Source organism: Numida meleagris, chromosome Z (genome assembly GCF_002078875.1).
Source record: "Numida meleagris isolate 19003 breed g44 Domestic line chromosome Z, NumMel1.0, whole genome shotgun sequence".
Taxonomy (NCBI): domain Eukaryota; kingdom Metazoa; phylum Chordata; class Aves; order Galliformes; family Numididae; genus Numida; species Numida meleagris.
The window spans coordinates 41203029-41217397 of record NC_034438.1 but is presented as its reverse complement, the minus strand read 5'-3'; the positions used below and the strand labels follow the sequence as shown (position 1 = coordinate 41217397).

Below are 14369 nucleotides of genomic sequence, written 5' to 3'. Positions count from 1 at the left end.
GATTGTGACATTTAATCTGTTATCATATATATGATTCAGTACTGACTAGTTCTGTAATTGTTGAGGGCCACTCTGTAGTATCATTGTCTTTTCATAAAAGAGTTAAGATCAGAGGTACTCTTTGTTACATAATGCACTGTTCAACAAGTTAAATGTATATAATCTGATGCCAGACTTTGTCACGTATGTAATATTGGAGAACAATACATAAATTCTACTTCTTAAATACTTCTCACTCTTGACTTGCTATCTCATTCAAGTTAGAAACCAGCTATGACTTTTGATAGTTCTTTTATATGTTTATATTCTTAGTTACTAATTCTGTGAATAAATTCTTTCAAAATTAACATATGCAACCCTTACCTTATAGGAGGAGAAGAGAGACTTGTTCATTTCAAGGAGAACAGTATTGTTTTAAATTGTCTTATTTATTTTTTAGAACATATTGATGAAATTGCTCACAGATGCAGTATGAATTTGAATTTGTTTTTAAAGGACTTTCTGATGAAGAATCTTGTATTTAGCATTTTAGTATTTGAAATTCCTTTTTTAAATTCTGTCTCAGGTTTTACAAATAATTTAGACTTGTAAACTTGGACATGATCTCTGATCTCTCCTCTTACTGCTGGGTAAAGTTCTGTGAATATTGATGTGCTAGAAATGTTAAACAGGAGGGTTTGAAGAAATATGGAAGTGTCCAGAAATGACTACTCTCCCTTAGGAGACTCGATTTGTTATCCTTTGTTCTGTTTTGTTTCTTGCTAGGCATTTATGCTGCAGTTCTTAAATGTATTGTGAATAGTAATTCTGCTGTATATATGTGTCCATCTGCATAAAAAATAAGTTCAAGGCCTTTTTAATTCTTATTTTTAAATTAGGGATTGCAAATAGGGACAAGAGAACTGGAGGAAATGGGAGCCAAGTTCTGTGTTGGCTTACTGCGTTTAAAAAGAATGGCTTCACCTTTGGAATACAATTTGCCTTCTGGTCTGTTGGATATTGAAAATGAGCTGATTGAGTCAAGCTGCAAAGTGACAAGGTAGTACACATTTACTATATTTTAAATTTTTTCAGGAAAAAAGAAGTTTCTCAAATGAAGTGAAGATTCTCTCAAAAATGTTCTTCCACTCTTCAGAAAGAATGTTGATGTGCTGTGACATGATAGTTTTCCAGTGTACTCACACTGCTGTTACACTATCTTGTTAATTCATCTGCTTTAAACTTCTGAAGAAAGCAGTAATACACAGCTAGATTACTTGTTACATTTGTTGCTGGTATAACTTTTAATGTAATCAAGGAGTCATTAAATACAGTGAAACCCTAAGTCTCAACTGTCTCTTCCTGACAGCACATTTTTGTATTTCTGGCTACAGTATTAAAAATATTTTTAGACAGACTTGATCTATATAGGTTGAATGTCGCCTTAAGAACTGACAGTTTTCCTTCTAATTTTTTTTCCCCTCTGATACAAATACATAAACATTTGAAGAATTTAAAATGTGAAATAATGTTTGGGTCATCAAAAAAAAAAAAAAGGATTGTACCCGTTCAGCAGCCAGCTTATTAAGTTACAAAATTATTAAAGCTCTAGATTGACTTACAAAATATGCATACTATTTCATACTTCCATATATGTAATCATTTACTATCTATTTGTGCGTGTAATTCACTATACACAGTAAACAAGTGATTTCAAAAGTACAAACATATCTTTCTTAAAATATGGTTAGGAATTAAATAAAATGGAGTTACAGATATCAGAAAAGCATTAAGTTAGATTATAAAAAGGCAAGTTTTACGTGCTATAATATGTTGTCCCTATAAATCAGCTTCGATTCAGCAAGAGGAAAGAGTCATAGAATCATAGAATGGTTTTGGGTTAGAAGGGACCTTTAAGATCATCTAGTTCCAATGCCCTTGCTATAGGCAGGGACACCTCCTACTAGACCAGGTTGCTCAAAGCCCCATCCAGCCTGGCCTTCAATACCTTCAGGGGGATGCATCCACAACCTCTCTGGGCAACCTGTTCCAGTGTCTCACCACCCTCACAGTAAAGGATTTTTTCCCAATATCTTGTCTAAAACTACCTTCTTCCAGTGTAAAGCCATTTCCCCTCATCCTGTCTCTACCTGCCCTTATAAATAGTCCCTCCTCAGCTTTCCTGTAGACTCCCTTCAGATAATGGAACGTCCTTCTCTTCTCCAGGCTGAAGAGCCCCAACTTTCTCAGCCTATCTGTGTAGGGGAGGTGCTCCAGCCCTCTGATCATCTTTGTGGCCCTCCTCTGGACTTACTCTAACAGCTCAATGTCCTTCTTGTGTTGGGGGCCCCAGAACTGGAGACAAAGTCATGCTTGACCAACCTGATAACCTTCCGATAACCTTCCATGTTGAAATGACTGGCCAGGTAGATGAGGTAAGAACAGTGGATATTGTCTGCCTGAACTTCAGTACAGTTTTTGACACAGACTCATATAAAATCCTCATAGATAAGCTGATGAAGTATGGGCTGGATGAGCAGACCATGAGTTAGATTGAAAAATGGCTGAAAGGCCTTGCATAGAAGGTGATGACCAGAGTGGTCTACAGTCTAGTTGAAGGCCATTAGTTAGCACTGTACTGCAGGGGTTAGTAGTGGATCCTGTTCAGCATCTTCATTCATGGTCTGGATAATAGGGCAGAGCGTACCCTCAGCAAGTTCTCTGATGAGTCAAAACTGGGAAGAGTGGCTGACATGGCAGAGAGAGGGACCCTGACAGGCTGGAGAAATGGATAGAGACAAAGCTCAGCAAAGGGAAGTGCAGTGTCTTGTGCTTGGGGAGAAACAACTCCATGCACCAGTATATGCTGAGGGCCACCAAGCTGGAGAGCGGCTCAGCAGCAGAGCACCTGGGGGTCCTGGTAGATCTAAACCAAGCTAGACATGAACAAGCAATGCGCCTTTGCTGAAAGGATGAATAATGGTGTCTTGGGCTGCCTGAGGAGGAATGTTGCCAGCAGCTTCAGAGAAGTGATCCTTTCTCTCTGCTCAACATTGGGAAGCCCACAGATTGAATTTGTATCCAGGTCTGGGACCTTCTTTACAGAAGACAAAATACTATACTCGGAGAGAGACCAACAAAAGTTCCCTAAGATGAGTAAGGGACTGGTGTGTCTCCCACAGGAAGAAAGGCTGAAAGAGTCAGGACAGTTCAGCCTAGGGAGTGCTCAGGGGCGGATCTTGCAGTTCAGGTGTCCAAATATCTGAAGGGAACCTGTAAGGAAAACAAAGCCAGGCTGTTTCCTGTGGTGTCCAATGACAGGACAGGAGACAATGAACAAAGACTGAAACAGAGGAAATTCTGTTTAAGCAAAAAAAAAACCCTTCTTGCTGTGAGGAAGAACACTGGAATAGGTTTTCCTTGGGAGTTGTGAAGTTTCCATTCCTGGAAATATTCAAAAGTCATCATTCAGAATAACATGTTTGTGGGCAGCCAGCTCTAGGTAGCCCAGCTTGAGCAGAGGAGTTGGACAACTTGGTCTCCAGGGCTTCTTTCTAACTTCAACCATTCTGTGACTGTGAAATTGAGAGACTGTTTTTAAGTCTACTCTCAAAAAATACTGAGTGCTGGTGTTTTTGGCAGCTTTAAATTAGAGTCCTAATTGGAGTAATTGGAATACAAGGTTTCTTCTGTCCATTACGGCAGGATGCTGAACTTCAAAATTTAATACAGACAAGTTATGCTTATTCAGTCACTTTCTCATATATTGCCCTGAGCACATATTTTCAAGAATAGTTTTTGTTTCATTTGCAGCTAATATTAAATGTTAAAAAGGCTACACAATATTTTCCCATCCAGAAGTACTATATAACTGTCAGTTTTATTAGAACTAAGCTTCAATATAGATGCATCTCTTTGAAATGTTCAACCTCAAATTGCAGTATTTTGAATTAAGATGTGTTTATGAGTGAGTAATTATTAGGGTGGCACTGAAGAACAGCCCCAGATTTCCACACAGCTTTGTTTCAACTGGTGCCTCAGATTCAGAATCTATATATTATAATGTCTCTGTCGAGAAGCTAATGTGCCAGTTCACAGATAGCTTGTTGTGGTGTTTTGGAAAAAAAATATATATGTATGTGCTGGATTTCTCAGTCTGTTAATGTTATGTGTGGTTGAGTGGCATTGAAACAGCACTTGTTGAATTGAGGAATGTCACACATGAGTCACTCCCTGCAGTTTCTGGCAGAGAGCTAAAGAAACATCAGAAATGCATTAGCATCAGGTTTGAATTAAAAAAAGGGACAAGTCATGTACCAGCCAGCCTCATAACATACTACTTTATATAAACGCATGCACAAAAAATCCAGCTGTAATGTTATTTGAAGGAAGTGAATAAAGAAGTAACTAGTGCTTGACATTATTTCCAGAGTGGGTGGCAGCAGTGGTGCTCAGGGGGACTGTGGGGAGGACAGTTCAGCTGTGTGTTACCATTCCAGTCTTTTAAGTGATCCTCAGTAGAAAAGATTAGACTAAATGGAATACTAATCTTGCAGTATGAATTATATTTATTATGCTGAGGGATTTGGTAGGGTCTGTGCAATGAAACGAAAACACATGACTGCATGTTAGGACTTACTGGAATATTTTTTGCTGAATAACCTGACCTCTTTTGGAAATTCTAGCCCTTCCATTAGTTGTGTTGACGCTCACTGGTGTGTTCTAGAACATTTTGTATTTTTGTTAATTTGATTTAATTATAGTAGAGAAGCGGACAGCACTTTTCTGAATGCTTTTGGGTATCTATGAAATGGTAGAAAAAGCAGACTGCTAAAAGGAGCTGTGTGAAAGGGGAAAAAAACAGCTGCAAAATCCTTTTTTCTGCACTTACACTCTTAGACTTGAGAAAATACATCAGTGTGGTAGGCGCAAGGAGTGTGGGGCTCATGCAGGAGAATGTGACAATGATCCTCTTGCAAAAATGTCCTACTTTTAGGCTGCCATAAGGAAACCAAATTTGACCTACTTTCTTTCTTTCCATCTTAATAACTTGTAAGCATTGCCTGGACAGAATCATGGTACAAGAGAGACATGGAGGTACCAGGAAGAGTCCAGCGAGGGCCACAGAGATGATCATATTATAGAATGACTTGAGTTGGAAGGAACCATAAAGATCGTCTAGTTTCTACACCCCTGCCATGGGCAGCCATCCACCAGATCAGGCTACCCAGGACCGCATCCAGTCTGGCCTTGAACTCCTCCTGGTATGGGGCATCTGCAACATCTCTGAGCAACCTGTTCAGTGTCTCACCACTGTCTGAGTTAGGACTTTCGCCCTAGCATCTGATCTGCACACCAGGCAGCACTGCAGTGCTGTGCGGGTGACAGAGCACTGGCACAGCTGCCCAGAGGCTGTGTGGTCTTCTCCTTGGAGATCTTCAGAAGCCTCTTGGACGTGTTCCTGGGCACCCTGCTCTGGGTGTCCCTGCTTGGGCAGGGGGTGGAGCTGATGGACACAGAGGTCCCTGCCAACCTAGGGCATTCTGTGATGCTGTGATACCACTTTTCATGCTTTTCTTCCATTTGTGGTAATACGATCCAAATACTAGTGTGTAAAATACTACAGTTAATGATTTTTTAATCCAACTAATTAATCCAGTTTTGAGTTTTACAAAATATATTTCAGGATGATACCACAAAATGTTAAGGTAACTTTTGACTAAGCTGTGGAATGAAATTATGTGACACTGAAAATGGGAATATTTAAAATCAAGATTTAAGTGGAAATTGAATACACAGCTTCTTATGGTTTGAAAAGGAGTTGGACGCATAGTTTTTCTCTGTAGAGTTGGAAGTTCTAAATTTAGTATTTAGAGATACTTTCTACTTTGGGTAAGCAAACAGACGAAGAGCTCCTTAAGGGGACAGCACATGGAGCTGCATCTGTGACATTGCCTACTGTCGCAGCTTTGCTGATTCCTGTAAAAGAATATAGATCCTAAAGGTAAATCAAATGTACACGTATGTACATGTGATTCCTTTGTGGTACTTCCTGACTCTTGCTCTTTCAAAATTTTCCCTTCCCTTCCACTGCAGTTTTAAAAGAAATCATTAGTTCTTAGATTTTCTCTCCTTCCTTTCCCAGCTCCCCAGGCAGCTGCAGCTTTCCATGGTTTGGCAGGGAATATTTCTTACTTTCTCTACAGAAGCTTTTAAATGTGTACACTTCCCTCGTAGTCTCAGAAAGTCACTCATCTCCACGAGCCTGAAATTGGTTGTGATTGTGTCTGACTTGTGGATTAATGTATCTGTAATTGAGTCTTACAGATAATGAAAAATCCAAGTACGTCTTTGAGGAACAAATAAAGTCTTAGCTTGAAAAACATATAGTGTTAGTGAACAGGTTTATTTTTGAATAAGTTTGAAGCTTTACTTTATATAAGAAAAAGCATAGTAAGGTATTGTAATTAAAAAATAATAATATATGCTTTAGGGAGAGGTTGTCTTCATTCCTAAATTCTGTGTATTTGATGGCAGGTGTTGTAGAAAATAGTTTACAAAATTAAAGCAACATTCTTAAAGTTCTTCATAAATGTGAGGAGCACAAAATTGTATCAAGTGTATTACTTCACAGTGATGAATTCATCACTTTACCCATAAAATGTTGTTTAAGTAAGTCTTTGCAAAACTTCAAAGAAGGTCTATAACATAAAGCATAGATATGATGCATTGCACTGCTAACTGTAGTTGTATGAGAAACAACTTCTGCTAACTTGAGAAGAATAATGGTTTCCTTTTAATACCAAAAGCAGGAGGTGTAGGGGTAGAGGAAGAGGGAGTACTGAGCAAGTTAATTAGAAGCAGCCCAAGGGAAAAGCTGGGAAATTAAAACCCACAGAGTCAGCATCATGGCAGCTAAAAGTATATTATCACAAGGTATGTTGAGGGTGGGCAGTGGCAGGGAGGCAAATAAAAAATTTGATTAAACAGCAAGAAATTTTTTCAGGTGTTTGGATTTCTATTTATTTATTTATTTTTATTTTCTTTTTTTTTACCAAGCCTCAGTAAAACAGTGCACTGATAATTATACTTCACAGATATATGCTACCCTATAGAATAAAGATTTATGGAAATTTAAATATCTAAGGGTAATTCGCTACATCAGATGCAAACTCACCATGGGAAAGCAAATATGTTTAAGTGGTATGCAAGTTTTTCCTATGAATGTAGAAAGTGCTAGAGTACCATTTTGCAAGGAATGAAGATTCAAGAAAGGGAAAATTAAAAACTGAATAAATACAATCTTAATAATTGTTTTCAGTAATTAAAGAAGTGATGATGCATTGTATTTTGGATGGCAGTAGAAAGCTAAGACTGAGGCAGATTTTGGAGCTGGTTTTTAACTTAAATGCTTATGTAGTTTTGAGAATCAGATCTGCTCTACTGGTAATTGTCTTGAATAGAGAATGTAATTTATAATTTTGATTTTATCAAATGAGAGATGTCAACTAAATGTATCCCTTGAGAATTTTGAATGTATACAGACCAGAGCAAATATCTAAAATGTCTTCCAACAGACATACTGACTTTAAAGACTGTGCACACTTTATGACTTTGTAAAAATTAGGAGTGTGCATGCATATGCAAACAGATGTGAATAACTGCACATAAATATGACAAAAATATGTGTAATACATATTTGTATGTGTTTTGCCATGCAGTGAAAAATAGGACAGTGAAAAATAGGACATATTCTGTGAACTGATGAACTGACAAGCCACGTCTAAAAACTTTGTGGTTTGCTTGTTTGTCCAGCTCTGTGTGTTCTTCTTAGAATAGGCTGTGTTGGTTGCCCCTTTTTTTCTTGTACTGGCATAGCTATGTGAGTTTAATTCCCAAATAATGGCACTTATTTTTTTAAAAAATAAGTTTTTCTTTACTAGTCTACAGAGCATCTTGCTAATATGAATTTTCCTAAGTGCCTATTAACATTCCACTGTCAATGGCTAATGAAGTATTTGTCAATGACACAGACCATTGTACATAGCTTTTAGTTTCAGTATTCAGAGTTATTAGTTAAGATAGGACCAACATTCTGATTTAATGACTCCATTTCCTGTGAATTGCATTACATGGTCTATTCTGCAATTGCAGTGTGGATTCCTTGTATATGAAACCAAATAAATCAACCTCTACGTTAAGTGGTTAGAAGCAGGAGCTGCCAAGAAAGCTGTGCATTTATTGAAATGTGATATAGTTGGTGGTATCTCATTGAATAAATGAAACGTTTCAACTTTTTTTTTCCTTATAGAATACTTGTCAGGTAGTGAATGTCTAAGGCAGAAAACATCACAAGATGAAAGCTCAAAAGCCTGTGTTTCTTTCCTGGTTCTATGACAGGTTATTCATGTGAAGTATGTATATTCTTCCTTATGGTGCCTTGGTTTCCCCACCTGTAAAATTAAGAGGCATCTTAGTAAAGATATAGATTGTTCCCCTCAGTCATTATCTGTCCTAAATGTAATCAATTTTGTTCAAACACCTAGTTCAAACAGCAGCTCTTTAACCAATATAATGAGTTGTTGCCCTAGTTGCAGGCTAAATAATCTTTAGAACAATCTAGTTTTGTGGAGCATTGCTTTCTGTGCTGTTTTACGACCAACAGCTTGTTCAGTTGAACTGTTGTACAGATTGTTTTAAATACAAACCCAGAGGTTTTGAACTGAATTGAATTTTTGATAATTTATTTTCCTACTATTTTAGGTTTTACTTCCATTCTTTAATAAGGTAGGACTATCAATTCATCTCATTTGTTGTTGTTCCAGTGTATAAATTAACTGCCAATAGCACAAAAGGTTATAATGTAGTGTTTTACTGAGACAACGAATAGAAGAAAAGCAGCGTGAAATTTATTTATACTGAATAGAAAAATTGCATTGAAGATTCAGGTGATCTACATAAGCTCTTAATAGACCTCTAGAAAGAAGCAATGATTAATCCTTTTAACTTTAAAGCCACAGCCAAGATAAGTTGAAGTGTGCCTTAAGACAGAATTCATCAAAATTAATAGGCAAGCATTTATGCAAGTACCTGATGATCTCTCTCAATAAGAGTATTCTTTTGTATTAGTTGTGTGTGAGTTCATTATTAGGAAAAATGCATTGAAAACCTTCTTACTACTTTATCTGAATATAAAATTACTTATGAAATATTTAGCAATACTTAGTGCTTTTAAGCAGAAAGTGTTTTATGACCCAAGGGAGAGCAGTAAAACTGGGTCTGGCAAGTGCCTGTAGTTTTGCTTGTTGTTTCATCTATCCTAGGAAGGCGAGATGATCAAAAGTTACTTACTAACTTTGCTCTATTTCACACTAAAGTGATAGTTCCGTTATTCTTGGAGGCCATGAGTTAAAGACATAGACTGCTCTGAAACACTGGTATCAGTCACAGGACATGTGTGAAAACTTATCTTAGATGTAGGCCAAAAAAACCCTCATTCATTTCTGGTGTGTACAGTGCAATTGCTCACAATGCTTTTCAGTAAAATGCGTGTTTAGTTAAATACATAGGTTTTTCCACTCAGATTTTTAGGCTGTGATCTTTTTTTTTTTTTTTTTTAATTTGTTTATAGCAGCTGCTATTTCTATATTTGTGTCCTGTGGCAATGTATGATAGTGCTATAATTATATGAAGTTTGTATGGGTCATTAGTGTAATTTTTTTTAACCACTGAGCTGACTTATCATAGCACATTTTGATAATGAGTTGTGTATGATTAGCTAATTAGTTCAGAGTGTTACAGATGTGTTTTTGTCTCTCAGTTGTCTTACATGCAATTAAAAAATCAGTTTCAGGTAAACTGCCCTTTTCCTGAGGTCATTCTTGGGTTATGTCAGGATAGTGACATGGCACAGTCTGAATGTTGTGTTCAAGGTAGAGCTTTTACCATAATTTATGCAACTTCTTGTTCATTTTAGCCCTACAACGTACGTTTTGGATGAAGATGAGCCTCGCTTCCTTGAAGAAGTTGATTATAGTGCAGAGAGTAATGATGATCAAGACGTTGAATTAGCTGATAATGTGGGTGATTATGAGGCTAGCAATCAAGAAGATGGACTCTCAGACTCAGATTCAACAAGGATACTCCTTTCTTGAAGCGTCTTTGCAGATGATAATAAGAAATGAGGAATCTTGGGTTCTCGTAGTCACATACTTACTCACTCATGTCTACTAAGGGGATAAGCTTAAGGAACCACGGTAACTGGGTCCTTTCAAGCTCAAGGACAATAAATATTTCTGATTTCTCATAAATTGGCACTTGTTTTATTTAAGGAATTCTGTGTTTTCTCTGAGCATGAACTAGATAAATTTCCTTACTGGTTCATTTTCTACTGAATAGCATTGCATGGCTTTTTGTGTCCTTAAAGCCTGTCATCAGAAAAATAGATTATAATTTGTGGTGTGTCAGGATACAGAAATGAATTCTTTGTGGAACAGTTGCTTCCTGAAAAATTCATCTGTACAGATTTTTTAAATTATGTTTGTATGTGTGTGTATATGCGCGTGTGCATACTGAGGTGAAAAGGTTATTTTTCAACATTATGTTAATACAGATACTTGATTGTGTTTGCAATAACGTAGTGCCTGCTCTGAAACCATTCAATAATTACCAAATTAAAAATGAAAAAGTGATGTATGAATTGTTGCTCTTGTTTCTTGCTTCTGAGGATTGTATGGTGTTACCACAGTACTAGCTGAAAATATAACATCTGTTCATAGTTCAAGAGTTCTGCACTCCAACCAATGCAGCCTGTATTCACAAGAACTGCACGCTTGTGTAAAAGTCTTTCCCCCTAAAATATCCATGGTTTAATATGAAAAGAATTTTTCTAAAGTCCACATGACTACAAGAAGTGATTAGATGTGTACATTACATATGTTTAGCTAGCCAATTGCTTGTTTTTTCTTGTTCAATATGCACATAACTAAAGAGTTCAATTTACTACAGACACATTAATGTATACATCCAATTTAAACGCTTAACGAGGGAAGGTCCAATTTTTGTTGAAACATCTTTTAATTGGTCTGAATTCAGTGTTAACCCTCCTCTGAGAAGGAGATTGGACTATGTAGCCTCCTGAGTTCCTTTCCAGCCTGAAAAATTGTGCTGTGATTTTGTACTCTTCATGTTTAAAGCCAAGCTGTCAGACATGAGGTTTTTGCTTTTTTGTCTTCTCCTGTCATTTGCCAGCTCTTGTTGCCTCTTATCTCTGCTTAGTATAAAATCTAATGCAGAAATGAAGTTGCACACTTTTATTTACAGAACTCATATGTTTTGCAATGAAAAATATTTTTCCAAAAGATTTTCACTTGATGTGACCCCACTGCAGCATTCTTTTTCTGCTGCATGTGCAGAGGCTTAAAGAGCATGAAGAATAACACTCATAAGTAGCAGAAGGGTTTAACTGATGAGAACATTGTGTGCATTTACTGTTACAAATGAAACTATATTCCAAAGGGGAAGGGTGCCATTGGCAGAAGGATTAAAATAAATCAGGGAATTAACTGTATTGACTCATTAATGCTAGGAGAGTGTTTTTCAACAGGATCTTCCATTTCAAATGCAGTATTGGTTGGTGATGTCTGTCCATATCATCCTAATTCTGAAACTGGGGAAGGGTTTTGACCCTCTGCTACTGTATTTTTGTTCAGAGATTTACATTTATGTTAATAATCACACACTGTGGAAGTGTGAGACTATAGTGAAATCATATTCTTATCCCTGTGTATGCTTCTGTCTAGTGAAAATGATAATTCCTTGTGTTCTTAGAACTACGTACTGTAAATAAGAAAGATTCTTTAATACCCTGTTGAAGAGTGCAGGGGAATTACCTGCCAAGAAGGAGGATTGACCTTACCACAAAGTTTGGAATATCTCTAAATTAACCCAGTGAAAGCATTGCAGAGTGCTCTTATCACAGTGCCACTTTACTAGGTCTCTGCATGAACAGATTTTCATCCTTATGGATTCATACATCAGTAACTTCAAGAAATAATTTTGGCTTAAAATTTGGAAGGTGCAGGATGCCAAATGTTAGTTAACACAGTTGTGCGTTTTTTTCTTTAGTTTTCTTATGAATTTGTATTAATCATGGAACTTTTTTTGCACGGTACAGGCAAGACTAGAAATCTGCTAGATCCAATTAGAAATAATTCTGGTTTAGTAGTAAAAAAAAATTGTATTTTCATCCAGAGTAAGTACACATCTATGTACTCATGTCTTGTACAGCTTCCAGATAGTGCAAAAAAGAAGTTATGAATGACTTATGTAATGACTCAGGATAACAGGCACTTTTCTAAAATATTGTTCTTTTTATGCATTAGATTCTAAGGTACTTAAAAATTAAATTTCTATATTTGATTAGATGTCAAGCTGTCATTTATGGGTCTGAACTACTTCAGTGCAGGTCCAGTGCAAGAGTGAAACTTTATCCTTACCTTGCACGTTGTGGAAAATGCAAAGCCCATGTGTTTGTTGTGCTTTTCTGCACCTTGTTTGCAGGCATTCTGAAAGGCTCAGTCTCCATTTGTGCCCACAGGGATGCAAGTTCATGGGTGGAGCTGCCACAGCTGTAGACACTTCACCTGTTTATCCCTCCTCTATTACCTGTTGCCACTGTTAACAACATTGTTGGCATTCACACTCCAGTATCCCATTAGCTGTTTGGTGTGAAGTTGGATGGTTTAGCTGAAACTGGAATAGCTGGGGCTTGAGCACATGTGCTGCTCTGTTACAGAGGCATTCACTCCCACTAAATGGGCAGAACAGGAGCAAAGAATGGCAGCTCCTTATATGCCACAGATTAGGCTATCATGGCCTGACCCAGAGAACTCAATGTCTTTGTTTTATGTATTGGCACTTCAATATATTTTTGGTTTTAAATGATGGTCCTTTACTATAAGCGTGACTGATTCTCTACAGGAAAAGGAGTAATGTTTTTTTCCTGTAAGAATAACAAATAAGGTTAAAAACAATAATTAAATTTGTGTTATTTACTGTCTGGCTTCTACGTAATTGCAGGACGATGAATTCCTTTATTCCCTTTCCAGGTATCATTCAAATTGCAGCTAAAATTTCATATTGTGTCTTCACTGGTTACATCACTTGGTGTAATGTAACTACAGCTAAGACTGCAGTTTGTGCCGAAGTCTTCTCTGGTTGTTTTTGGAGGTGGATTGCTTTATCAGTCTGACTTACCAAGGAGAACTGATTTTATTCTCGAGTAAGACTGCAGTAGCAGTAATGACGGTTCCCAAAATGAAAGAATTTCAGGTTTCAGAGAGTTGCCATTGTAATGCTGTGATAGTTACACTTGTTGCAGTGTTATTATGCATGCCTCAAGTAACAGTGCTTATTAATAAAAATATGTAATAAAGAATGAATTACAACCACTTTGCTTTCCTACACATTTTATTGGTTCTAAATTTAAAGGCTTTCTTGTGGTAGAATTTGCTGCTATGAACCTACCTATAGGATATTGGTATGTGCTTAGCATTTCAAAAAGGGTATTGTTTTTGTTCTCTGTCAAAGTCAGCACACTGCAGACTTAGAGTACTATTTGCGCATTAATAGACTGAATTGTAACTCTTAAAAAAAAATTAATACCCTTCTGAACTTCTGAAGATTTTGGATGAATTGCAATGGAGGACATCACAGTGCACACAGAAAAAGGGGTTTTGGTGAGGGTGTTTCTGTCCTGCACAGCAAACAGACTTCTAATCTGATCTGAGAAAGGCCCCAGGTTATTTGTTCACAAGTCAATCCCTATATACTCCAACCCTGGCTGAAACTGAGGACTAGCTCACTTTTGCTATTTGCAGTAGCAATCTTAGTGTTTCAGATTTATTGTTTTTTAAGGAAAAATTGAATATGGGAAGCAGGTCTTTTGGTTGCATGGAACAGTGTGAAAAGAACAAGTGGTTACTAACAGTCATCAGTGTCACTTTCTCAAATACACTTGCAGTTTACAAAGCTACCTGTGTCCTGCTTGATTGAATTGAAAACGTCATTCACAAGCTTTGTCATTCAAACTTCCAGAGTTTAGTAGAGTCATTGTAACTCTGAAATTAGTCTAAGGATATCTTTCTTTGATCTAATTTTTTTTTTAGGTCATCAGGATGTAAAGCATTTGTTTTATGACCTTGCATCTTATTTGCTGAAACCAACTATTTCTTATTGACTGAAGGAATTTCTTCAAAATATGAACTACTAAACAGCTATCAAAGGATATACTATCTTAAGTTATGTATGGCTTGCCTATTTTTAATAGTATTGTATGGAGAATTTGTTTAGCTGCCATAAAGTCGTTCATGAAACATATCCCATTAGTT

The 14369-nt window shown here is 36.9% G+C and overlaps 1 protein-coding gene across 11 annotated transcripts in view; it reads left to right on the top strand.

Moving 5' to 3' along the window:
* The window catches only part of AGTPBP1 (ATP/GTP binding protein 1), a 68614-nt gene extending 55184 nt beyond the window's left edge, over positions 1 to 13430 (top strand). For 7 of the 11 annotated variants that reach the window (XM_021379539.1, XM_021379538.1, XM_021379536.1 and 4 more), the window contains 2 exons: positions 879 to 1039; positions 9956 to 13430. In XM_021379539.1, coding sequence (XP_021235214.1) covers positions 879 to 1039; positions 9956 to 10133 — 339 coding nt within the window. In that variant the 3' untranslated portion in view covers positions 10134 to 13430. Of the gene's footprint in view, positions 1 to 878; positions 1040 to 5036; positions 5797 to 9955 lie in introns of those variants that run through there. The other 4 variants (XR_002433143.1, XR_002433145.1, XR_002433144.1 and 1 more) reach the window with 2 other exon arrangements.